Source organism: Xenopus laevis, chromosome 7L, assembly GCF_017654675.1.
Source record: "Xenopus laevis strain J_2021 chromosome 7L, Xenopus_laevis_v10.1, whole genome shotgun sequence".
In the NCBI taxonomy this organism is placed as follows: domain Eukaryota; kingdom Metazoa; phylum Chordata; class Amphibia; order Anura; family Pipidae; genus Xenopus; species Xenopus laevis.
Genome location: NC_054383.1, coordinates 18,862,680 through 18,889,319, shown reverse-complemented (window position 1 = coordinate 18,889,319; position 26,640 = coordinate 18,862,680). Strand labels below are relative to the sequence as shown.

General features: G+C 38.3%; 1 protein-coding gene across 2 annotated transcripts in view; it reads left to right on the top strand.

The window, feature by feature from the left end:
• Positions 1–26,640, top strand: part of dock1.L (dedicator of cytokinesis 1 L homeolog) — a 269,367-nt gene that overhangs the window by 79,214 nt on the left and 163,513 nt on the right. For both annotated transcript variants that reach the window (XM_041568646.1, XM_018225171.2), the window contains exons 20-26: positions 69–158; positions 2,355–2,455; positions 5,389–5,523; positions 7,416–7,524; positions 22,360–22,430; positions 23,016–23,122; positions 24,665–24,792. In XM_041568646.1, the coding sequence (XP_041424580.1) occupies positions 69–158; positions 2,355–2,455; positions 5,389–5,523; positions 7,416–7,524; positions 22,360–22,430; positions 23,016–23,122; positions 24,665–24,792 (741 nt within the window). The remainder of the gene's footprint in view (positions 1–68; positions 159–2,354; positions 2,456–5,388; positions 5,524–7,415; positions 7,525–22,359; positions 22,431–23,015; positions 23,123–24,664; positions 24,793–26,640) is intronic.

Sequence of the window (26,640 nt, the reverse complement as noted above, 5' to 3'; positions counted from 1 at the left end):
CCCAATTTGCAGTGTTCATTTTACAACTGCAGTTATCATGAAGTTCACATGGAGCATTTTTCTTTCAGTTCCTGCAAGACACGCTAGATGCCCTTTTTAACATCATAATGGAGAATTCTGAAAGTGAAACCTATGATATATTGGTATTTGATGCTTTGGTAAGTGGCTTATAATAATGGTAACTGCTGCTGTTATATGACATGTTTACAATACACGTGTGGAAATACACTGTTGATACGTAGGATTGGACTGGCCTATGTAAGCTTGTGGGTTCTACAGCTGACACTTTATTTACATTAAAGGGGTGGTTCACCTTCTTGTTAACTTTTAGTATGTTATAGAATGGGCAGTTCTAAGAAACTTTTCAATTGGTCTTCATTATTTATCTGTTGTAGTTTTTTAATTGTTTGCCCTTTCCTGCTTACAAATGGACCTTATCTTAAAAACAAATGCTCTGTAAAGCTACAAGTGTCATTGTTCCTTTTTATAACTCATCTTTCTATTCAGGCTCTCTCCTATTCATATTCCAGTGTCTTATTCAAATCAATGCATGATTGCTAAGGTAATTTAGACCCGAGCAACCAGAGTGCTGAAACCGGAAACTGGAGCAGTATTGAATAAAAAGCTAAATAATTAAAAAAACCACAAATAATAACAAATGACAAACAATTGGAAATTGTCTCAGAATATCACTCTCTGCATCATACTAAAAGTTAATGCCAAGGAGAGCAACCCCCTTTAAGGCAGTTTATTTAAAAGAACAGTTCAGTGTAAAACTACCTGGTAACCAGTGGAAAACAAGAGGAAGCAGGAAGTTGTGTTCTGTCTTTTATATTAGACATCGGTCACTCCAGCCTAACATTTGTCACCCCCAAGTGGAAGAACATTTTCATTCTCCTTTAAAGGGGTTAGTCACCTTTGAATGAACTTTTAGTATGATGTAAATTGTAGAGAGACAATTTGCAATTGGTTTTCATTTTTTATTATTTGTGGTTTTTGAGCTGTTTAGCTTTTTATTCAGCAGCTCTCTAGTTTGCAATTTCAGCAATCTGGTTGCTAGGCTCCAAATTACCCTAACTTAAAGGGGACCCGTCACCCCAAAAAAATATTCAAAATCCTATTTTATCACATTAGTCAAGCAAAATTAACTTTAATTAAATATTGTAAATTATTTGAATCTTGTTTCTTTCGGTCTGGGAATTCATAATTATAACAAGCAGACAGGAGCCATTTTGCGGACACTATTATTAAGGCAAGCCTTGTATCATCTCAGAATCTTGTTTGTGCACCAGAATGGGGGACCCAATGCCCATCCCTATGCCCTGGTTACACAATTAAATGGTTAAGAGAACTGGAGGAATGTGGGGAGAGCAGTGACATGTAGGAAGTGCTGAATGGGAAGTGAATATAATTGCCTAAGGCATAGAGGAGGGACAGACCATATTTGATTTCTAAATGAGTTTACAACAGCTATAAATACTTTAATAAAAAATAGAAATTTGATTTCATGTTTAATTTGAAAAGGACTTTTATTATACAGATTTTTGTGTCTGGGTGACAGGTCCACTTTAAAGGTGAACCAGACCGGTATCCTTTCTGCCTGTGCCCTGTTCAGAGAGCATTTACACACATTCTCACTGCAATTAAATACATTTCCAAAGGACAGCCTTCCTGTAGAGAGTGACCTCCTATATGTGAGGTGGACCACTGGAATAGATTGTCTGGCTTGCCTGTTCCTTCCACAACACTATAGCTTCCAGGGCCAGGCAGAAAAATCATTTAGAACTAGAATTTGGAAGGCGCACACCCAAATAAATAGTGCTGAATTGCTAATCCGATGGAGACTGCCCATTTGAAGCCTCCTAAACAAGTCAGTACAAAATAAGCATAAGGATTGCACACTTAATTACAATAAAAAGACTTCAGACTTACACGAATCAGCAATTGGCCTTATGTGTTTTGACCGCATGGGTGGTCTTCATCAGGGGAAAAATACATCAAAAGTACAATTTAGCAAAATCATTTAAACAGACAAGACACTCTCTGTTTAGCTGTATATCCCTTGAAGTTTACATCTCCCACTATGGAAAACCTAAAGGGTAAACTCACCTTTTTTTACATTTCTTTGGTCACTATCAAGACTGAGTACTGTACAGGTAAACTTATGGTGGCCCAGGCCTTAGTGAGTAATTCCCACGTAACACTTCATTTTAGAAATTATATTTGTGAGCAGCAATATATGAAATGCTTTGCATTTGCCACGAGAGAAGAACAGATCAATGCCTCGCTGCATTTGCACTTTGTGGATACAGCTACTTATTTTCGTTAATTAACTATTAATCTTGCTCTTCTAGGTGTTTATCATTGGCCTGATCGCTGACCGGAAATTTCAACATTTTAATCCAGTACTGGAGACTTATATAAAGAAGCATTTTAGTGCAACATTGGCATACACGTAGGTTTTTTTTTTAAATAAATGTGGGTATTGTAATCGGTGTGTGTTTTAGGTTTCTGCAGCAGCCTGTAATTTCATAGGAATGCATTTCTTTTATGATCATTTGGGAAACCATGTAATGTATGAAACAGAAACTTACCCAGAGGCTCTGAAATAGGACTTTGCCATAATGCCATAGACCACTGTTTAAACAAGCAAGTCTTAATTTTTAGCTGGTTTGCTTTTATGCTGTAATTCAACAGTACCCCATACTTGATAATGAAGCTAGTGTAAATCCATATTGATGTCAAAACCATTTTTATCTGTTTGTGTCTTTTATTAACTTTAAAGGAGAAGGAAATGCTAAAATGAAGTAAGCTTTATCAGAAAGGTCTATATAAATACACCAGTAAACCCTCAAAGTAATGCTGCTCTGAGTCCTCTGTCAAAAGAAATACAGCATGTCTTTCCTTCTATTGTGTACACATGGGCTTCTGTATCAGACTTCCTGCCTTCAGCTTAAACCTCCAGGGCTAGGGCTTGAGCATGCTCAGTTTGCTCCTCTCTCCCTCCCTTTTCCTCCCTCCCTCCCTGCTGTAATCTGAGCCCAGAGCTAGGAGTAAACAGGGAGAGACCAAGTTAATATGGCAGCTGCTGTCCTAAACAGAGAGAGCTGTTTACTCAGGTATGGTAAAGCATTCTGCAGAATAAAAATAGTGTTATAGCTTGCACTAGTGTGACTAATCTATTGGCAATAAACTGTCTCTGTAGCTTTCCTTCTCCTTTGAGAAATTATGCTCTAAATTAAGAAAAATACATATATTCAGGTCTCAAGCATTCCAGATAATAGCTCATGAATCTTTGAATATTGTTGTAGCTGGTACAGGTTTGGGATGTGTTATCCAGAATGCTTGGAACCTGGGGTTTTTCCGGATAAGGAATATTTCCATAAGCGGATCTCTATATTGTAAGGGGCCCATTTATTAAACCTCCTATTTATCTGGCTGAGTTTTTAAAGGGGAAACTCGATGGGAAAAAAATAAAATTTTTTGAGATTTATTATACCCCAAATCTGAAAATTAGGGATGCACTGAATCTACTACTTTGGATTCGGCTGAACCTCCGAATCCTTCGTGAAAGATTCAGCCGAATCCCAAACCGAATCCTAATTTGCATATGCAAATTAGGAGTTGGAAGGGGAAACCATTTTTTACTTTTTTTATGACAAAAAGTCATGCGATTTCCCTCCCCCTAATTTGCATATTCAGGTTAGAATTAGAATTCGGTTCGGCCGGGGAGAAGGATTCGGACGAATCTGAATCCTGCTGAAAAAGGCCGAATCCCGAACCGAATTCTGGATTCGGTGCATCCCTACTGAACATACTCCATCTCAAACCTGAAACCCTGAAGTTGTTTCTTAACATCGTGATCTGCGCTGGATAATCCAATAAAGTTGGGATTTTCAATAATTTGATAAAGCCGAGTTTTCGCAGCGACATTCGTACATTTCGAATTGACGCTCGATTTTGTGACGTTTTTACACTTGGACTTTTTCGAGAAAAATTATTGATAAATGAGTTCGCTTAGTGGGTGGGAGTTTGGTGGACTTTGTTCTAATAAAAACGGAGATAAACCTCCGTTGTAAATAACCCCTTACGTCTGCTAAAAAAAATCTTTTAAATAAACCCAGTAGGATTGTCTTGACACCAATAAGGATTAATAATATCTTAGTTGGGATGAAGTACAAGCGACTGTTTTAATATTACAGAGAAAAAGGCAATCATTTTTAAAAACGTGAATTATTTGATTAAAATGGAGTCTGCTGGAGACGGCCTTCCCGCAACTTGGAGCTTTCTGGATAACTAGGACAAACAGCTGGCTACCGTATATACTCGAGTATAAGCCGATCCGAGTATAAGCCGAGGTACCTAATTTTACCTACGAAAACTGGGAAAACTTATTGACTCTAGTATAAGCCTAGACACAACTACAGCCCTGTCTCCCAGCAGCGCACATTCCGCCAAAGCGACCCCCCCAGCGATCAACCGGACTTCTTTGCAAAGTTGATGGTGACAGAGAATTGCCAAACGGATTACTGTGTGCATTGTCCCACTGTCCCACTACCATGTGCAGAGGGTGCTGTGTGATATTGCCATCACTGTTAATCTTTCGTATAACCAACAGAGGGCGCTGTGTGATATTGCCATCACTGTTAATCTTTCGTATAACCAACAGAGGGCGCTGTGTGATATTGCAGTCTCTCCCCAAGCGAACTGTTGGTATAGGAATGATTAAAAGTGACTGCAATCTCAGCTACTGCCCGCTGACCCGAGTATAAGCAGAGGTAGACTTTTTTTCAGCACATTTTGGATGCTGAAAAACTCGGCTTATACTCGCGTATATACGGTAATTTCACCAGGCTGACTCCTTTTACTCTAGTTTTTTTAGCCGTCATCTGACAACAGACATGAGAGTTTATTGGCCAGTGGGACCTGATTTGATCTGTTTAATCCAACAGATGCCGTGGGCAAAGGACTCTTGACATATTGATGTTTCCTAAGTCTGGTTTATGAGACAATTTGCTGACCGTGTTGCATGTATTGCTCCCCTCTCAGCTGTCATTATTTATTAATTAAATAGGGATAACCGTGCAGTACAGATGACTGTCTGCTAATTATTAACTCTGCAGAAAAATGACCATGTTGTCATATGTTAGGAGTCAGATACATTAGCATAAGCTGCCTTGGAGTTGTGGCACAACTAGTTCTAATATCTACGTTCTGTTCTGTTGTAGCAAGGTAGTTAGACCTGTCATTTGCTGCTCACCATTTGATTCACAACATCCAATTATTATGGGCTAGTCATAGACTGATTAGGAATAATTCTGTTATACATTACCATTTCGCCGTATTATTATTGCTAGTATTCATATTTATTTTTTTGTCTTCTTCCAGGAAGCTGACCAAAGTGTTAAGAAACTATGTTGAAAGCTCTGATAAACCCCAGATGACTGACCAGTTATTCAAGGCAATGAAAGCTTTGGAATCCATCTTTAAATTCATTGTGCGATCCAGAATATTGTTTATCCAGTAAGTTTGCTTTTTATTGTTTGTCCGGTTATATTTTTGCCAATGTCCCATTAGTAAAATTTCACTCAAAGCTGGAGAATGTATAGTAATACGTAATCCACTGTTTAATGTGCGCTTTATTAGAGGGTACGCTTTAAACATGCCCTGGCTGTGGTCCAGTTGGGCGAGAGGCAATGTAGATTAGACTCGCTTTAATGCATTAGGCAACACATGACCCCCCCATTTAAATACAAATTTGTATATACAGTGGAACCTCAATTTTACATACCCTGATTTTAGGTATACCCTCATTTTACATTGTTGTTTTATGGTCCCACCTATATATTATGCATACTACATTTCCATGATTTTACACCATTTTTTTCTGGTCCCCTGAAAAACCCAGAACCCCAGTGAGTGAGTTTCCAGATTTTTAGTTTGTCGGGGAAAAAAAGGTTAATTACTTTTAATAAGCAAAAACTCTCCCACAGCTGAAGGGAGAGGAAACTTCGGGCAACTTACTTTTTTTTTGTGGTTCCCTGAAAAAAGTAAAATAGGGGTTCTACTGTATGTCACTGCATATAATAATAAAAAAAAAAAAGTATTGTTAAGTGCCATTTCCCTTTAAGATGTCCCACCCTAAAGGTGCACCGATAATATCTTATGTAACAAACCTTCATATGATATTCGGTGTGTGTATGGCGGGAGACGAGCTGACCGATATCGGCAAAAGACTTGGATATTGGTTGGCTCGTTGAACTGCCTCCTGATGGCGATTTACATTCTAGCCGGTGGAAGGCATTTCAACGAGCAGTTCAATGGCAATCGGTGCACTTCGTTTACCGAAGTTGCCTCACGAGGAAACTTCGGGCGACTTCGGAAAACGAAGCACTCCGAGTGCCATCTCGCGGCAGATTTAGATTCTAGCTGGCGGATTTAGATTCTAGCTGGCGGGAGGCAGTTCGGGGAGATAAGTCGCCGCGAAGAAGAGGCGTTTTATCGCCTGGCGACTAAATCACCCCAAATCTGAGTGCGTGTCTCTGCCCTTAAGGTTGTCTGCAGATGCCATAAAACCATTTACAGTGTGTGAATATTGTAATTTTGCCCTCTAGATGCTTGATATCCTGGCAAATCCAGATTAAAGGGTTTGTTTGCCTTTAAATTAACTTTTAGTATGATGATACATCAAGAGTCATATTCGAAGATAATATGCAATTGGTTTTCATTTTTTATTATTTGTGGTGTTTGAGTTATTTAGCTTTTTATTCAGCAGCTCTCCAGTTTGCAGTTTCAGCAATCTGGTTGCTAGGGTCCAAATTACCCTAGCAACCATGAATTGATTTAAATAAGACTGGAATATGAAATATATAATAATAAGTAGCAATAACTATACATTTGCAATCATACAGAACATTTGTTTTTTAGATGGGATCAGTGCCAAACTATTAAAAATAAAAAATGAAGACTAACTGAAAAGTTGCTTAGAATGAGCCATTCTATAACATACTAAAAATGAACTAAAAGGTGAACCACCCCTTTCATTTCCCATCACATTGCAAAAGTTAACCAGTGACAATCTCGTTAGCTATCCACTCTGGTCTGTGCTGGCATTTATTATCCAATGTCTGACAAATTGGCATTTGATATAAGTGACCAAAATGGCAATTCAGTGAAATACTTTTTGTTTTTTGTGCTTTTATTTAACTGAAGACTTGCACGATGAAGCATTGGGATATAAGAATTCTGATTAGGCTGATGGAAATACATGTATTATATATCATAAGGTATACAGAAGCAAAAACAATGCAGTTTTGGGCACAAAGTATTGACTTTACTATGAAACTTTCAATTATTTTATTTTCTCTGATTTAATAAATGTAATTTAAGTTTTTGCCCTGCTATCTATATCATAGACTCTATGAAAATAAAGGAGAAGCTGAATTTACAGAGTCTTTGATACAGCTGTTTAAAGCCATCAATGAAATGACAAGTACCATCACCGATCAGACTGTCATAGTAAAGGTAAAACAAGTATTGGTTTATTTATTTTAATCTTTTGCCATTGAAAGGAAAATGAAGCTTGGCTAGGTGCAGAATCTGGGGTTCGATTTTTACCATTGTAAGGAAAATGAAGCTTGGCTAGCTGCAGAATCTGAGGTTCAATTTTTACTATTGAAATGAAAATGAAGCTTGGCTAGCTGTAGAATCTGGGGTTCCATTTTTTTTTTTTTTTTAAATGTGTCTTTTTATTGAGTTTCAAAAGAAAACAATACACATAAATGCAATAAAGGGGAAAATAAAATAAAATACAAAAGCACAGTATAGAAGGAGGAAAGATAGAGGGGGGTTTGGGGAGGGGGTATGCGTTCCTAGGATAGAATCTGGGGTTCAATTTTTACCATTGAAAGGAAAATATATCTTGGCTAGATGCAGAATCTGGGATTACATTTTTACCATTGAAAGGCAAATAAAACTTGGCTAGCTGCACAATCTGGGTTTCAATTTTTACCATTGAAAGGAAAATAAAGCTTGGCTAGCTGCAGAATCTGGGTTTCAATTGTTACAATTGAAATGAAAATGAAGCTTGGCTAGCTGCAGAATTTGGGATTATATTTTTACCATTGAAAAGCAAATGAAGCTTGGCTAGCTGCAGAATCTGGGTTTCAATTTTTACCATTGAAAGGAAAATATATCTTGGCTAGCTGCAGAATCTGGGATTACATTTTTACCATTGAAAAGCAAATGAAGCTTGGCTAGCTGCAGAATTTCATATTTTTACCATTGAAAAGCAAATGAAGCTTGGCTAGCTGCAGAATCTGGGGTTCAATTTTTACCATTGAAAAGCAAATGAAGCTTGGCTAGCTGCAGAATCTGGGGGTCAATTTTTACCATTGAAAGGAAAATATATCTTGGCTAGCTGCAGAATCTGGGGGTCAATTTATAGCATTGAAAGAAATGAAGCTTGACTAGCTGCAGAATCTGGGATTGGAAAATAAAGGTGTATGGGAATCTGAAGCGCATACTGGAAAGGGGGCACTGATGGGGGGGGGGTGCAAGTGCCTAGGAAAGAGAAATGAGAAAGAATAACTGGACATTCTAGGCAGACAGTGGATTTGGGAAACAGCAGCAGGAGGTAGGTTCATAAATATGTGTGTGGTGGGGAGGTATGGGTAGTAGGTAGGCTTTTTTTTTTCTACTTGAGTCACAATTCTAGGACTCAAAGTGAATACTCCACTTGAGCATGATTTATTTTGGGGATGCACCATACCCAGTATTTGTTTCAGATTTGTATGTATCCAAACACTTTTTTTTGCAGGATTCAGTATTAAGCCAAACCAAATCTGAACCCTTAAATCTGCGTGCCTTTAAAGGAGAAGGAATACCATTTTATACTTGGGGTTCTTCTAGCGAACACCACGGAGAGATCCTCTTTCTGCTTCATCAGGTTTTTACATTTCCTGGGGCAGACGCAGTAGAGCAAAATAGCCTGCTTTTTCGTTTAAGTTCGACTTTTCGTTCTCCTGTGAATGCGCAGCCACGAGAAAAAAGAAGAAGCTGGAAGAGGATCTCTTTGTGGTGTTCGCTAGGAGAACCCGGGGCCTGTGCAATTTTCTGCTGATAGGAGCACTGGCCCCGGGTGTCAGGTAAGTAAGTAAAAGTAGTCACTTGGGAGTGCCTACGTTTTGGCTCCCCCAAGTAGAAAATGGTATTCCTTCTCCCTCAGAGGAACACCACTCACATTGACACCAAACAGTTAGAACCATAGCACTAACCATTGCACCACTTTCGCCAAAAGTTTCAGCTACCCCAAAGTAGCTTCCTATTTTTATCTTGTCGAATTTTCATGCTAGCTGTGGGTTTAAAAAAAATAAAAAAATAAATAAAAGTTAATTGGATTTAAAAACTGTGTGTCATGGTAACTGTCAGTAATAGTTGAATACCACTGAGAAAACATGACATATGAAAACAGTTTGTTATGCGAAGAGAAAGAAAAGAAAAGCTGAAAATTGCTGTGGGCTATTTAAACCATTTTTTCCCTGGAAAATAAGTAGAGTTTAAGATGTTGAGCTTTTCAAACACTGATTAGCATGTCAGCACAGTGAAAACACCCAGTGATACATTTGATTAATATCGGAGTGCCGAGATGGCAAAATGGATTTCCAGCTGTGCTGGGGGATGGGTTTAGAAAGGAAATCTTTGGAACAATTCATCAGGCAATTTTGGAAGGCCGTATAGCGGTTCTGCTAAAATACGTTATTTATTGAAGTCCAAACACCAAAAAACTCAAAGAATTTGTTTTGTTTTTTTTACTGTAAAATCTGAATTTTGTTGGAAAACAAAAACTCGTATTTTTCGTGAATTATTATACCCCAAGGATGTAAAAAGTCTGAATCAGAAAATCCGGCATCTCAGACCTCAGAGGTTGTATATAAGTCAATGGGAAAAGTCCTGAAGTCATCCTGATCTGCGCTGGGTTTCGTGCAAAAATCCGAAGATTTTGTGGTTTTCTGCAAAAAATCTGAAGAAATAGGATTTTCTTTTTGGCAGAAAACCGAAACATTTGTACGATTCGAATTTTCCTACAGGTATGATACCTGTTATACAGAGAATTATTACAGAGAAAACTGATAGTGTTTTTTGAAAATAAGAATTACTTGCTTAAAATGGACTTCAGGGTGCAATTCCGGGTGTAAATAGACTTTTCTTTAAACAGGTGGATGTTTTGGGAGTGTTTGGGGGAATGACGAAGTCTGATTTATTTATTTAACACCACAACAAGTGTGAGTTTTAGCGTAAAGAACATCATATTTTAGCAAACAACTTCAGTGCCCCAGAGAATGTTACTAAAGTCATTATGGGGCAGCATTGACCTGCAGAAGCTAAAAATCAATAAGGAGCAGTGTTCTCGAGCTTATATTGTCTACAAATCTGCCTGCAGAATGCATTTGCTGTACTACCCTAAATACCGTGGCTCTCCGTGGAATACTGCTGTTCATGGTGACTTATTAACATGATATCCGTCTCTCCATTTCTCAGATGCTTGCAGATAAGCAGAACGAAGGAAATATTTAGCTGCAATGTTATTTCTTCGTTTTTTTAATGAAGGTGCTACATTATAAACCCCAGTAACCTCAAGGCAAGGAGATTGTATGTTCTGCATGCATTGGTTTCTTATGGCTACTCCATTTACCTTCCAAACTCCAAAAACATACACGTTTATTCTGTCACGGGAAAACATGTTTTGTTTTCAAAATGCATCAGTTAATAGTGCTGCTCCAGGTGATTTCTGCACTGAAATCCATTTTTCAAAAGACCACCAAAACAGATTGTTTTATATTTTATTTTGCAATCCAACATGGGGCTAGACATATTGTCAGTTTCCAAGGAGCCCTAGTCATGTGACTTGTGCTCTGATAAACTTCAGTCACATTTTGCTGCTGCACTGCAAGTTGGATAGAGTTGATAGATGAGAATAGCATTCAATAGTAAAAATTCAAGTCCTACTGCGACTCCTTCAGTTACATTAAGTAGGATAAATAATAACCTGTCTGAAAGCAGTTCCATAGTGCAGCACTGGCTCTTATTGAAAGTGCAAGATCAGGCAAAATGACCTGAGATGGCTGCCTACACTCCAATATTACAATCAAGAAAAAACAACTTGTTGGTTCATAACATTTTATATGGTAAACTAATTTATTTTCAGTGTACACAGTGTAATTTAGAAATAAAAATGAAGCAATAAAAATCATGACTGAATGCTGAACCACTTACTAAACTGGTTGCCTCCATCTTGTCCCCAAAAAGCTTTTCATTTTGCCTGTACCCATACTTTAATATGGGTAGCCTTAAAAATCCTGCCTGATCGGGAGATCGCCCACTGCTTCATTCCTGGCCTTGTGATCCTATTGTTGGGCCCTAGGGCCCATAATCGAATCACCCCCGTATCACCCACTCAAGGTGGGCATATCAGTGCAAGATATGCTCATTTGGCAACCTCTCCAAACTAGCAGATCTGCCCATGTATGGACACCTTAATCTACAACTGTATCTGCTTCCCCACATCAGATACTTCGTGCATCACCCAAAGGACCTTACCTCTCCAAATTACAACTCCAACACAGTGGACCTTCACAGAAGCAATCTGTATACTCAAAAATAATCACTTTCACTATAAAGAAACTTTAGAGACCAGCAGTTGGAATTTAGAAATTATCCATTTGGGACCATTGTTACTCATTATGTGTCCAGAGAGTATAGATGGTGGATAGATTATAATGAAATGGTAAAATGCTTGTATGTGTGCAGGGAGTAAATTGGGGGTCCGTTTACCAAAGTAAGGTAAATTTGACTTTAAGTTTCCGCATGTTATCGCTGCAAATATTTTTCTGCCAGAATATTCGCAGCGACTACGTTTACTAAACAGCGATGCGATCACTTGTGGTAACTACCAGCTTACGTTAGCGGTAATATTAGGGAGTTGCAAATTTTCTGCCGACAAATTTCGTTTTTGCGAATATATATGCTATAAAACAGTCTTGTTTTATGGCTGTTATTGTGGCAATTTCTACAGAGACATTTATGGCCAGAAATGCATCTTCAAAACTCATACTACAGATCTCTCTTCTGTTAGCAATGAATGATGGGTAAAAAAAAAAAGTATTATGGGATATTTCCTGCCCCCGCATTTTTCTGGTGAAAGAATACTTTTACACCACTACATAGGTGGCGGTTAAATTTTGCGAATATTCTTGCATAAATCTTGCCTTCTGCACATTTCGCTGTTTAGTAAACCAGCCATTAATGTGTACGTAGCGTTATTTTCAGCAAATGCGATAACTGGCGAAAACATATTCTTGCGCTAGAAAATTTGCAAATTTATATTTACCGCAGGTTAGTAAACTGGGGAAAACATATTCGGCGACAAATTTGTCTATTTTGTGAGCATATTTTTACTGCACTTTAGTAAACGGACCCCTAAATACAAGTTACCAAGGGTCCATGGTTTTAAGGAACCATTCTAAAACAAGGCAGAAAATACATGAAATTCTTTCCTAAGCAGAGACTGGGAAGCAATTGATGGTTTAGAATGCACGATACTGAAAAGCCTCTTGTAGCCAATAATAATTTTAATTATTTGGGGCAAGGCAATCATAGTAACCTCTTAATTATACTGTGACAAGAAAAAAATAGAACAGGTACATTCTGCCTAAGCTTTCATTATATCTCTCTTGGAAACTCATCTCCGAGATCAACAGAAATGCTCTTATTATACTGTATGTCAACATTATAACCATCAGTCTTTTTTAACAACTAATTCATTAAGCTTGCATTTCCATGGGAACCATGCCTACCACAAATTAAGTAGAAAGAGATGGAAATAAGGCTGCGAGGAAGAGGTATGTCTACAGCCTTTTAGTGCAATATGGTGTTTTAATGAAGCATTAAAATGGGAATGTTTGATTGAGAAGTCTTATTGATCTGTTGTCTCTAGGGGAGAATGTCTCGGGTTTCTCCAGACTAGAGTTCTAGCTGTTGGAAAAAGAAAAATCTGGCAAAATACTCATATTACAGTGGGATTTGTACTAATTCCAAGAAAGTGTTTATTTGTGACTGAATATTGTATTTGTTTTTATAAGACCTGTATGGCAATTATGCAAATAATAGAATAGAAATACACTGGCACTCAAGGCAACTGAAATGCAGGGTTACCCCTTGCTATTCTTTTTGTACGAACATGCAACGTTTCGGGGCGCACCTCTTTATCAAGAAAGGACCTACATTACTCAAAAAGGACCTACATTACTCCACCCTAATTTTTCAGATAGAAAGTAGCAAATACAGGAACTCACATTTGTTTTTATATATATATATATATATATATATATATATATATATATATATATATATATATATATATATATATATATATATATATATATATATTACTCACTTTTACAAATCAAAGCCTTTTGTTTTTGACCTGTAGAGTGCAGTGCTATATTTTTTGGATGTTTAATTACCTTTCATCTGCACCCAGGCATTTTGATACTACTGGTTATGAGAGTGCACCTCTTGGGAGTTCTTTATAATACAGTATAACCCTTTTAACAAGACTGTGAACTTTCTGTGCTGTAAGACTTATACAGATATCGGATGTTATCCAAAAAACCCATTATCCAGAGAGCTCTGAATTACAGGAAGGCCATCTCCTATAGACTCCATTCCAATCAAATAATTCATATTTTAAAACATGATTTCCTTTTTCTCTGTAATAATAAAACAGTATATTTTGCTTGATCCAAACTAAGATATAATGAATCCTTATTGAAAGCAAAACCAGCCTATTGGGTTTAATTAATGTTTCAATGCTTTTAAGTAGACTTAAGGTATGAAGATCCAAATTACAGAAAGTTCCCTTATCTGGAAAACTCCAGGTCGTAAGCATTCTGGATAATGGGTCTCATACCTGTACTACTTATTGGAAAAATGCAGAGGAAGGAAACGGCTTCTAACAAACCCTAGAATCTACCCACAATCCACTCTCTTGTGGCGGGAACCAAGTAATCTGTCCATAATCATACTTAATAGACAGAGGCCCTCCATTGCTATTTTATTCTGTCTTTTTTAAAACATAATAACACTCAAAAATGATTGTGACAATGGACAATAGCAAGACACGCCTTAAGCTGATTTCATTGTGTTTTAGGCCAGACAAATCTGTTCAGTTGCAAACGATCTAGAGCCAAGCAAGGGCTTTACAATAAACAAAGAATGTATACAATAATGCAAGAGTTTACACATAAACCCCCATATGTAATAAAAGGCACTAAGTTTGCCCAGGAGCTGTAACCAATGGCAACCAATAAAATATTTGCTTTTAAACAGGTGACCAGAAAATGCTGCCTTCTTATTGGTTTCTATGGGTTTCTGCTCCTGAGCAAACTTAGTTCCTTTTATTGCATAACTCCCTTAGAATCAGGGCTTTCCATTACAAGGTGGTCTAGGTTTACCACATTTATTAATGTATTATAAAGCTGCAAGGATCTCCCAGACCACCCAATGGCATCTACCACCGCACGAGAATAGATGGGTCCAATTAGAGACACTTTTAGCACACCCTACTGACCTGTCTTTTTATTTGTGGGCAGACAGAACACAAGTTAAATCTGTCCCCGTGCTTAACTCTGTGCTGAAACACACCATTTGGTCATGGCACGACAGCCGCGGGAAATTCCAACCGGCTGGATCTCATAGTATTCTCACCCCGCTACACAATAACTCGCTCTTTCTCCCTAGCTATGCTACTTCGGCGTTTCAATGGTGGAAAGTAAATGGTATCAATAGAATACAAGATATGTTACTGACTATGGGTATTAAGTCATTTCAGTACTTACAATTTGTAAAATCTATGCCGGAGAGCGAGACTTATAGATATTCGCAATTATTACACTTCATTAGCTCTGTTGACCCCTCTTTTAAATCTAGACCTCCAACCTTGTTGGAAACCTGCTCTCAACGAGCTGGGAAACTGCGAGGCACCATCTCGTTACTGTATAAATATTTAGTCTCTATGGATGTGGAAAAGCCCCTTAAATACATGCTGGACTGGGAGAAAGACTTAGGGCGTTCTATACCTCAGCAGGAATGGTCACTAATATGGAATACTGTCTCCAGGATATCCCCTAATACTGCCATTAGAGAATCCACATATAAAGTGCTGATGCGTTGGCACCTTACACCGGCAAGGAAACATCGTTTTGATCCTTCCACTCCCGATTCTTGCTTCAGGGGTTGTACAGCAGTTGGGGATTATTTGCATATCTGGTGGACATGTCCTGTAGCACAACAATATTGGGCAGAGATTTATAACTTAATTGACCAAGTATTTCACACACATATAGTCCCCGAAGCTACTACGGCTCTTTTAGCCTGCCCGTCCAAGTCCCTTACGAAACTCCAGAATACTTTGATGAGACAAATCTTAGCTGCTGCACGAACCAATTTAGCGAAACACTGGCTACAATACGCTATTGATACTCATGTTGTCATTGCAAAAATTACTCAAACACAGAATATGTTATATTTAACGGCTTTATTGGAAGACAGGGTAGAGAGACATATGCAAATTTGGGCCCCATGGGATTCGTTTCTGCAACCTTGAGCAAAACAATAAGTTCAATGTATGTTATACTACATGGAATTGTACTGATGTGTTCTACTTTCACTGTTCTATACTGGAAAAGATATTTACGTTATCCTCTGTCAATGTATCTATTTTTGAAAAATAAAAGAGATTATAAAAAAAAGAATCAGGGCTTTCCTCTCATCCTACACACATGGTACCTGTTATCCAGAATGCTCGGACCTGGGGTTTTCTGGATAAGGGATCTTTCAGTAATTTGGATCTTCATTCCTTAAAAAAAAAAAAAAAAAAATCATGTAAACCTTAAATAAACCCAGTTAGTTGGTTTTGCTTCCAATAAAGATTAATTATATTTCAGTTGGGATCAAGTACAAGGTACTGTTTTATTATTACAGAGAAAAAAGAAATTGCTTTTAAAAATTTGGATTATTTGGATAAAATAGATGGGAGCTGGCCTTTCCATAATTCTGAGCTTTCTGGATAATGGGTCTCTGGATAACAGATCCCATGCCCCATATTCCCTAAAGCAACTGGACAATGTATTTCTATTGCTAGATTCAGATGGGTATTATGGGTCTTGGTGGTCAAACCACATCAAATCTCAATGGCTGAGATCTTCCAGGACCTTCCTGGTGACGTCTTTTGGTATTCATTGTGATTGGGTTTAATGTCTTGAGAAAGTGCCTCACAAGTGCATGTGGGACAAGCTCATTGTTTGTTTGCTTTTCTCTCTAGGGAAAATACTCTGCCAAATTAGCATAACTTCCCTCCCAAAATGTCTAGAGGTTGACACGTTTTACCAATATTTATTGAAACTGTATATGAATTAGGGCCTCTTGGGGCCCCTATACCTCCTGAGTCCCCCTGCAGCCGCATCTACTTCCTCTGTAGTCACACCCCTGCACATATCTTATAGTCTGCCTAAATTATAGTGGCAGCTGTCATATTGATTCTCAGCGCACACAAAGTGTTAGCAGTAAATTCCACCTATTGGCAGTTGGGCTTTAGCTACAACAATGTATTAGCAACTTTTTGGACTGTTACAAGCATTTGTTTGTAGGAATCCCTCTTCTACAGTACATTAAAGTTGTGAGGCTAATTTATCATCCCTGAATAACATGGCTTGGCACAGGGAATTGAAATATACACATTCAGATTAATAAAGGTATGGGATCCATTATCCATATCCTGTTATCCAGAAAGCTCTGCGTTATGCAAAGGCTGTCTCCCATAGACTCCATTTTATCCAAATTTTCAAAAATGATTTTCTTTTTCTCTATAATAATAAAACAGTATCTTGTACTTGATCCAAACTAAGATATAATTCATCCTTATTGGAAGCAAAACCAGCCAATTGGGTTTATTTAATGTTTTCTTGATTTTCTAGTAGACTTAAGGTATGAAGATCCAAATTACTGAAAGATCCCTTATCCGGAAAACCCCAGGTCCCGAGCATTCTGGATAACAGGTCTCATACCTGTATATACATTCAGATTATTACAGGTATGAGTTTCCAGTAAGCTCCGAATTATGGAAAGGCCGTCTCCCATTTTTTTATATTATCCAAATTTAAACAATTTCCTTTTTCTCTGTAATAATAAAACAGTAGCTTGTACTTGATTTAAACTAAGATATAAATAATCATTATTGGAAACAAAACCAGCCTATTGGGTTTATTTAATGTTTAATCTGTAGGTTCTGGCAAATACAAGAGGTCTTCTGCACTCAACCCATCATCAATATATTTAAGACAGAGACATTTTGTGCATACTGCTACTGAAAAATGCCTTACCCTTTAAACAAATGCCAGAGGGGCTGCTATAAGGTGCCATAGACAGTCACTATTTAGTGGGCTGGTGGGGGCTGCTTGGGCATCTGTGTACCTGAAATGCCAGGGCCTATTTTGATTCTCAGTCCAGACCTGTTTATATTACAGACATTTTTCAGCTGAGACAAAATATATTTTCCACTAGCAATTATACCTTTTGTTTAGTGCCTAAAACAGTGTTGAGTTTGTTGCGTGGGCTCCTGAGGTTTATGTAGGCAACCTTATGAATTCCATTTCTAGCTGACGTCAAACAAAGGTCCAAATTGCACCCCCTGAGAGTCTCGGGCCCACTGTGTGTTTTGAAACTAATTCTTGAGGCATCAAAAAGATGTGCTTTTAGATCTGTGTTATCTGATGTTTCGCCTCTGGAGAGATGCAGCAGAAATATCAAACAGTCTGTTTAATGTTATAAATCAAGCCGCGGTGCTTAAAACGTTAATTCATCCTACAGTGATAAAAAAAAAACTCTGGTAGATGAAATAGATATATTATGAAGACAGCAGCCTTAAATTTGCAGAGAACTATTAGAAACTATGAATCTGTATCTGAGTTACCCGGCTGTTGGATAGGAACGTATTTGCAATATGAAATTAAATATATGTGCCAGTTTTAAGTAGGACGACTTCTGTTTATTTACTCTGTCATGATTTTTATGGTGTAGTTTTTATTTCTAAATTACACAGTTTACAATTCAAATAATTCAGTCTACAACAGGGATCCCCAACCTTTACAACCCGTGAGCAACATTCAGAAGTAAAAGGAGTTGGGGAGCAACACAAGCATGAAGAATGTTCCTGGGGTGCCAAATAAGGGCTGTGATTGGCCATTTAATAGCCACTATGTGGAATGTGAACCTACATTAAGGCTCTGTTTGGCTGTACACCTGGTTTTAATGCAATAAAACTTGCCTCCAAGGCTGGAATTCAAAAATAAGCACCTGCTTTGAGGCCACTGGGAGCAACATCCAAGGGGTTGGAGAGCAACATGTTGCTCACGAGCAACTGGTTGGGGATCACTGGTCTACAATATAAAATTTAATTCCTGAACCAGCAAGTTTATTTTTTTTAGTTGTAATATTGGTGTGTAGGCGCCATCTTAGGTCATTTTGCCTGGTCATGTGCTTTCAGAAAGAGTCAGCACTTTAGGTTGGAACTGCTTTCTGGCAGGCTGTTGTTTCTCCGACTCAATGTAACTGAATGTGTTGCAGTGGGACCTGGATTTTACTATTGAGTGCTGTTCTTAGATCTACCAGGCAGCTGTTATCTTGTGTTAGGGAGCTGCTATCTGGTTACCTTCCTATTGTTCTGTTGTTTGGCTGGGGGAGGGGGGTGATATCACTCCAAATACAGCATTAGGCTAAGGCCACACTAGGCGATATCGCCACGATTTGACTCGCGGCGACTTTTCGCCGCGACTTTTAAGCCGCAATCGCTGGGGAAACTTTTGCGCTGGCGTCTATGGGGAATCGCGAAAAATCGCCAGCGTAAAAACACACGCGGCGATCTTTTCTCTACTGTCGCTCGAAATTGCCTCGCTAGGCGATTTCGAGCGACAATAGAAAAAAGATTGCCGCGTGTGTTTTTACGCTGGCGATTTCGTATGCATAGACAGAAGACCACCCTTTGAGCCCTTAGGGCAGAAATATCAGGCTTGTTAACTCAAGCCCTCCTTGTAGGTTCCACGTGTTGTTCTGCTCCCTCTTAGCTCATAATAATGAACATACTGCCATAGTTCCAAGAATATCTAGGAGACCAAATATGTAAGGACCACAAATTTGTCAATAAATGATCTTCAGTCTGGGCTTCCAGTATTATCTTACCATCCAAATATTCAATCGCTCCACAGCTGGATGACACAAGGCCCGAAATCACTCCATATTGATCTCAACTGCAATTGTCTGACACATGATTGCATCCGCAGGTCCAGGTTACTGCCATTGAGATCAGTAGGGAGAATTGCAGAGCCACCATTTGCATCAAAACTGCCATAAATTACACCGTGTGCCATTCCTCTTAGTGTGTGTAAGCAGCATAGATTGTCTCTAGCCTCTGCATAGACTTCCATGCTACATATGCCTACAGAATTTTCTCATGTTTATCATCAAGTCAACTTTAATTAGCTCCAAATGTTGCATGGTGTTCAGTTTGAGCTTTGTTAATCCCAAGTGTGAATACTCAACTTTTTATTAATCAAGTTGCCTTCTATAGGAGGTCATTTACATTTCTTAACAGTCTTATGGATCCGAACAACAAGCAGGAGCAATCAAAGTGCTGCTAGGTCAGTGGAGTAATCAATCAGGCTAATCTAAGGCAGTCACTAAAGTGCTATAGTTGGTGTCAATATTTTCCTCTTGGAATTCGATATTTGCTTTTTAAACCACTCTTGATCTTTGCTTTCTCCTATCTGTCATGTATTCCTCGGGGCTTCATTTTAGCTTCTAAACTCCAAGCCTGCCACACTCAGAATTTAAGAAGTAAATAATGACCTTGTTTTTGTTGACACTTTGGGGAAAACAATAAATATATATTTTTGTATATGGAAATATGTTGTTTATTATAGAGCAATATTAGACGGGTTTTCCATTAGGTAGCAAGGCTAGATATGTGTTGTCTGTTACAGAGTAAGACTAAATATGTTGTCTGTTAGAGAGCAAGACTAGATATGTTGTCAGAGAGTAAAACTAGATATGTGTTGCCTGTTAGAGAGCAATATAAGATGTTGTCAGAGAGCAAGACTAGATATGTTGTCTGTTAGAGAGCAAGTATAGATAAATTGGCTGTTAGACAGCAAGACTAGAAATGTATGTTAGACAGCAAGACTAGCTATGTTGTCTGTTACAGAGCAAGACTAGATATGTGTTGTCTATTAGAGAGCAATATAAGATGTTGTCAGAGAGCAAGACTAGATATGTTGTCTGTTAGAGAGCAAGTCTAGATAAGTTGGCTGTTAGACACCAAGACTAAATATGTTGTCTGTTAGAGAGCAAGTCTAGATAAGTGCTGTTCGAGAGCAAGACTAAATATGTTGTCTGTTAGAGAGCAATATAAGATGTTGTGAGAGAGCAAGAGTAGAAAATTGTCTGTTAGAGAGCAAGACTAGCTATGTTGTCAGAGAGTAAAACTAGATATGTGTTGCCTGTTAGAGAGCAATATAAGATGTTGTCAGAGAGCAAGACTAGATATGTTGTCTGTTAGAGAGCAAGTATAGATAAATTGGCTGTTAGACAGCAAGACTAGAAATGTATGTTAGACAGCAAGACTAGCTATGTTGTCTGTTACAGAGCAAGACTAGATATGTGTTGTCTATTAGAGAGCAATATAAGATGTTGTCAGAGAGCAAGACTAGATATGTTGTCTGTTAGAGAGCAAGTCTAGATAAGTTGGCTGTTAGACACCAAGACTAAATATGTTGTCTGTTAGAGAGCAAGTCTAGATAAGTGCTGTTCGAGAGCAAGACTAAATATGTTGTCTGTTAGAGAGCAAGACTAGATACGTGTTGTCTATTAGATGTTGTCAGAGAGCCAGTCTAGAAATGTTGTCTGTTAAAGAACAAGACTAGAAATGTCTGTTAGAGAGCAAGACAAGCTATGTTGTCTGTTACAGAGCAAGACTAAATATGTTGTCTGTTAGAGAGCAAGACTAGATTTATTGTCTATTAGAGACCAAGATAAGAAATGTCTGTAAGAGAGCAAGACTAGATATGTTGTCTGTTAGAGAGCAAGACTTAATATGTTGCCTGTTAGAGAGCAAGACTAGATATGCCGTCCGTTCGAGAGCAAGACTTAATATGTTGCCTGATAGAAAGCAAGACTAGATATGTGTTGTCTGTTAGACAGCAAGACTAGATGTATTGTCTATTAGAGAGCAAGCTAAGAAATGTCTGTTAGAGAGCAAGACTAGATATGCTGTCTGTTACAGAGCAAGACTAGATGTGTTGTCTGTTAGAGAGCAAGACTAAATTTGTTGTCTGTTACAGAGCAAGACTAGATGTGTTGTCTGCTAGAGATCAAGACTTAATATGTTGCCCGTTAGAGAGCAAGACTAGATATGTGTTGTCTATTAGAGAGCAAGATAAGACATGGTGTCTGTTACAGAGCAAAACAAGAAATGTCAGAGAGCACGACTAAATATGTTTTCTGTTAGAGAGCAAGACTAGATATGTGTTGTCTATTAGAGAGCAACATTTGATATTTTGGCTATTAAAGAGCAAGATTCAATATGTTGTCTTTGAAGAGTAAGGCTAGATATGCTGGCTATGTTTTAACAACCTTATAACAGTGGACCAGTGGAAAGCATTGGTTAAGAAACACCTACTAGTGTAGTGTATTATAAATGAGCAAGAATATGAAGCTATAGCACCACTGTAGGCCGTAACAAACAAGGGAAAGATGTGCTCACCACTAATTTTTAAAACCATTAGGCGGGGGTGCAATGAGGATATGACCACAAAATTCACATAGACAAATACAAGAGTCCTCTGCACTCAACCCATTATCAATATATTTAAGACAGAGACATTTTGTGCATACTGCTACTAAAAATGCCTTACCCTTTAAACAAAACAGGGATTGTTTGTCCATATATTGCAATAAATTTAAGCTGGCCAATGAAAAGCCCTCTCTGACGGAACTCCTCTATTAAAGCTAACTGCTTATATAGCCTGAGCAAAGTAAAAAAGTAAATTGATTGACAGGCCATACAACCTGATTGTATACAGTTTAGCTAGACTTTGCACCTTGTTTAAATGTAGAATAGCTTGAGGTGAGTTCTGTATCAGGGAATCTGTCGATCCATGTTTAGCTCAGCTCACCAAAACTTTGTGATTCTGCTGTTGTCTGGTAAAGCACTTGTTATAGTAAGTTGTATTTTTTTGTATTGTTTTGTAGGGAGCTGCACTGAAATATTTACCAGCCATTATAAATGACGTGAAGCTTGTATTCGACCCAAAAGAATTAAGGTTAGTAATGCTTTTAAAGTAGAAGGAAATGTAAAAAGGTCTATGTAAATACACCAGTAAAGTAATGCTGCTCTGAGTTCTCTGTCAAAAGAAACACAGCATTTCTTTCCTTCTATTGTGTACTCATGGGCTTCTGTATCAGACTTCCTGTTTTCAGCTTAAACCTCTAGGGCTTGGGCTTGAGCATGCTCAGTTTGCTCCTCCCTCCTCCCCTCCCTGCTGTAATCTGAGCTCAGAGCTAGGGAGAGACTCAGGCAGGAAGTGATGTCACAGCAAGCTAATATGGCAGCTGCTATCCTAAACAAACAAAGACAGTTTGCACTGCTGAGGCTGATCTATTGACAGTAAACTGCCTAGGTAGCTTTCCTTCTCCTTTAAGCGCTCACATTTATTTTGTTTTATGTCTCTGCTATCATCTTTAGCGCTGGGGCCCTGCCTCCATCATTACAGTGATATCACCTGTTTGTTGCAACAACATCACATCTTTCTTTTCGTCATTCTCGTGCCAATGTATCGAGTTTTTGAAAATCATGCATTTTTGCATTTCTGTTATGAATGTTAACTAGTTGTCTGCAATTTTCACAGTAAATTGTTCACAGACTTCATCCTCAATATTCCGAAAGAGCGGCTTGTACGACAGAAACTGTACTGCCTGATCGAGATTGTGCATAGTGACCTGTTCAGCCAGCTCGGTAAGAAATAATACTACTGCTCCTGATTGTAACCATGCCTTTATAAAAAAAAAAAAAAAAAAATGCAACAAACCCTACAGCCATCAGGAGCACAATAAATACGGCACAGATTGTGTCACAGATGCTTTGTTTCTTTGTTGGTTATAGTGATAGTTCTATACTATGCATCTACTTACATTTTACTCTAGATTCCATCTGCTTGTAAATTGACATGTGACCTGAGAATCCTGCAGCTTAATCCCATTTAAAAGTGCAGTATACAACTTTTTTCAGCATTAGTTCAATGATTACGACCTTTGCCGAACACACTTAAGGGCAGATTTATCAAAATGTGAGTTTAGAGCTTAATAAATAAAAACTCACTCAATGTTCTATTTATCCCTATGGGATTTTTAGAACCGTATTTATCAATGGGTGAAAGTTAGAACTCACAAATTGATAAATATGGTTCTAATAAGTCTGACCCTTATTGCCTGTTTTCATTATGAAACCTGTACAGTTTTTATGTATTGCACTAAACTGTGCAAAATATGAAGTCAAAAGTAAAGTCTTATTCTACTTCCTGTCCATACGAGCACAAAACAAATGGGCAGTTCCTTATCTCAAATCCTAAGAAAGGCTACAGCTGTGGGAAGGAAGGGGTTTGTTTATACAGAGGTTACCTCAGTAGATTACCGATTCATTTTGATTGAGCTCACACAAATCTGTACGTGCAAAGATGTCCAAGAAAGTCTTTTTTGTACTGTAACACATACTTAAAGGGATACTGTCATGAGAAACATTTTTTTTTCAAAATGAATCAGTTAATAGTGCTGCTCCAGCAGAATTCTGCACTGAAACAGAGCAAACAGATTTTTTTATATTCAATTTTGAAATCATGGGCATGGGGCTAGACATTTTGTCAATTTCCCAGCTGCCCCAAGTCATGTGACTTGTGCTCTGATAAACTTCAGTCACTCTTTACTGCTGTACTGCAAGTTGGAGTGATATCAACCCCCTCCCTTTTGCCCCCCAGCAACCAAACAAAAGAACAATGGGAAGGTAACCAGATAACAGCTCCCTAACACAAGATAACAGCTGCCTGGTAGATCTAAGAACAACAATAATAGTAAAATCCCATGTCCCACTGAGACACATTCAATTATATTGAGAAGGAAAAACCGCAGCCTGCCAGAAAGCATTTCTCTCCTAAAGTGCAGGCACAAGTCACATGACCAGGGGCAGCTGGGAAATTGACACTATGTCTAGCCCCATGTCAGATTTCAAAATTGAATATAAAAAAATCTGTTTGCTCTTTTGAGAAATGGATTTCAGTGCAGAATTCTGCTGGAGCAGCACTATTAACTGATTCATTTTGAAAAAAAAAATTTTCCCATGACAGTATCCTTTTAAGTTGAATTCTATTTTAAATTGTGTTTTGTAAGGATGCACCAAATCCAAGGTTTTAGCGGAATCCTATCACTTTTTGCAGAATTCAGATTCTGTCACTTCCAACTGAATCACAACCATTAAATTCCTCTAACAATATATGTATTCTTCTAGAATGCAGAGACATTTTACTTCCAATGATGATCGATCAACTTAAGTATCACTTGGAAAGACAAGAAGAACCTGAAGCTTGCTGTCAGCTGCTGAGCAACATCTTGGAGATGCTTTATAGGAAAGATGTGGTAAGCAAGTCGTTGTCTTTTTGTGTGTAACATTAAAAAAAAAAACTTATCTCATAGCATTTTCACCTTTCAGAATCTTAGTTGCTTTTCCACTGGCCTTCATTTTTTTTAAATAGTTTTATAAATGATTTGCCCTTTACAGCTTTCAAATGGTGGTCACTGACCCCATCCAAAAAAACAAATGCTCTAAGGCTTTTAAAATGGTTATTGCTTCTCCTGACTCTTTCCAGCTTTCAATCGGGGTCACTGACCCCATCTAAAAAAACAAATGCTCTGTAAGGCGACACGTTTATTGTTATTGCTACTTTTTAATACTCATCTTTCTATTCAGACCTCTCCTATTCATATTCCAGTCTCTTATTTAAATCAATGCATGGTTGCTAGGGTAATTTGGACCCAGATTGCAGAAAAGCTAAATAACTGTTCTCTGCATCATACTAAAAGTTAATTTTAAAGGGTGAACAACCCCTTTAAAGGGGCAGCTTCTGGGATATGTTAGGATAATCAGGGTACTGTTATTTCTGCAAAGTCACCATACCACTGCCACTGATCTATGGGGTCGGACTGGGCCCCCAGGCCGCTGATCTCCTAATTTACGCCCTCTCGGGAGGGAGGCGGGTGGTGGCGACCCCTGTAGGAGGGTGTGGGCATGCTGTGGGGGTGGGCCCTGTACCCACCAGTCCGACCCTGCTGATCTAGTTGGGTCAATACATGAATGTGAAGGCCAGTTTAGGGTGACAGATGGCATCATGCACTCATGAAGTAGAATCATACATTTTCCAACTTTTGCATAATTTCATCACATTCTTTTTTTAAAACTGTTTTTGTTTTCCAAGTTTATTCAGAAAAACAAGATGTTGGAGCAAGGCACTCAAGTAGGTCACGCATAGATCAGACTAATAATAGGTAAAAAATAGAAATATTTTATTTGTATAAACAACTCATGCCTAACGCGTTTTGTGTCACTAGGACATTCAGCCATAGGCTATGCATACTTGAGTGCCTTGCTCCAACATTTTGTTTCTCTACATATGGATTGTCCACTCCCTTGAGCTGAGGGCCTGGGGCAGGATCACCTGGGCCACCCATTCAATTTGGTCAGTTTTTATGCTTATACATATTTGTTTGGTGCGCAGTATTCCAAGTTTATTTGTCATTTTTCAAGTGTATATAACATAAAATTCCCTATTCCAGAATGTGGTATTTCATCATGTGTTTATGGCCAGAACATTATAGATCAGGAACCTTTTTTTGTCTTGAGGGTCGTTATTTGTCACATTTTTATTGCCTAAATTGTTTGTCTTGTCCGTTATATGTCTCAACTGGAAATAGTCTGAAGTGTGTGCCATAGCCAAAGGGAACGGACATATTGCTGATCACCATTACAGTTGCATCTCTATGGCTCCTTTTAACGGCCATGGTTGGAGAGACAAGGTGCCCCCGAGTATATTGTAAATATCTCACCAAGTAGTAGATGTGCTCCGGGTGCATCAGCCCCAGACCTCCAGCTTTAGGGAGCGGCGCACCAGAAATTCGAAGAAAAAACAGGGCTTTCCGGCACTCAAAAGGGTCCACAGGACCAGAAAAGTTAAAGTTAAGAAATATATCTTTATTTTACAAAATTAAAAAATGTATGGGATGGAGATGCAAGTATACATTTTTTGACTTTGTAAAATAAAGATATATTTTTAACTTAAACTTTTCTGGTCCTGTGAACCCGTTTGAGTGCCGGACAGCCCTGTTCTTTCTTCATCTTTCTTATATCTGCTCTTGTGTTAGGGAGCTGCTATCTGGTTACATTCCCATTGTTCTGTTGTTATGCTGCTGGGGAGGAAGGGAGGGGGTGAC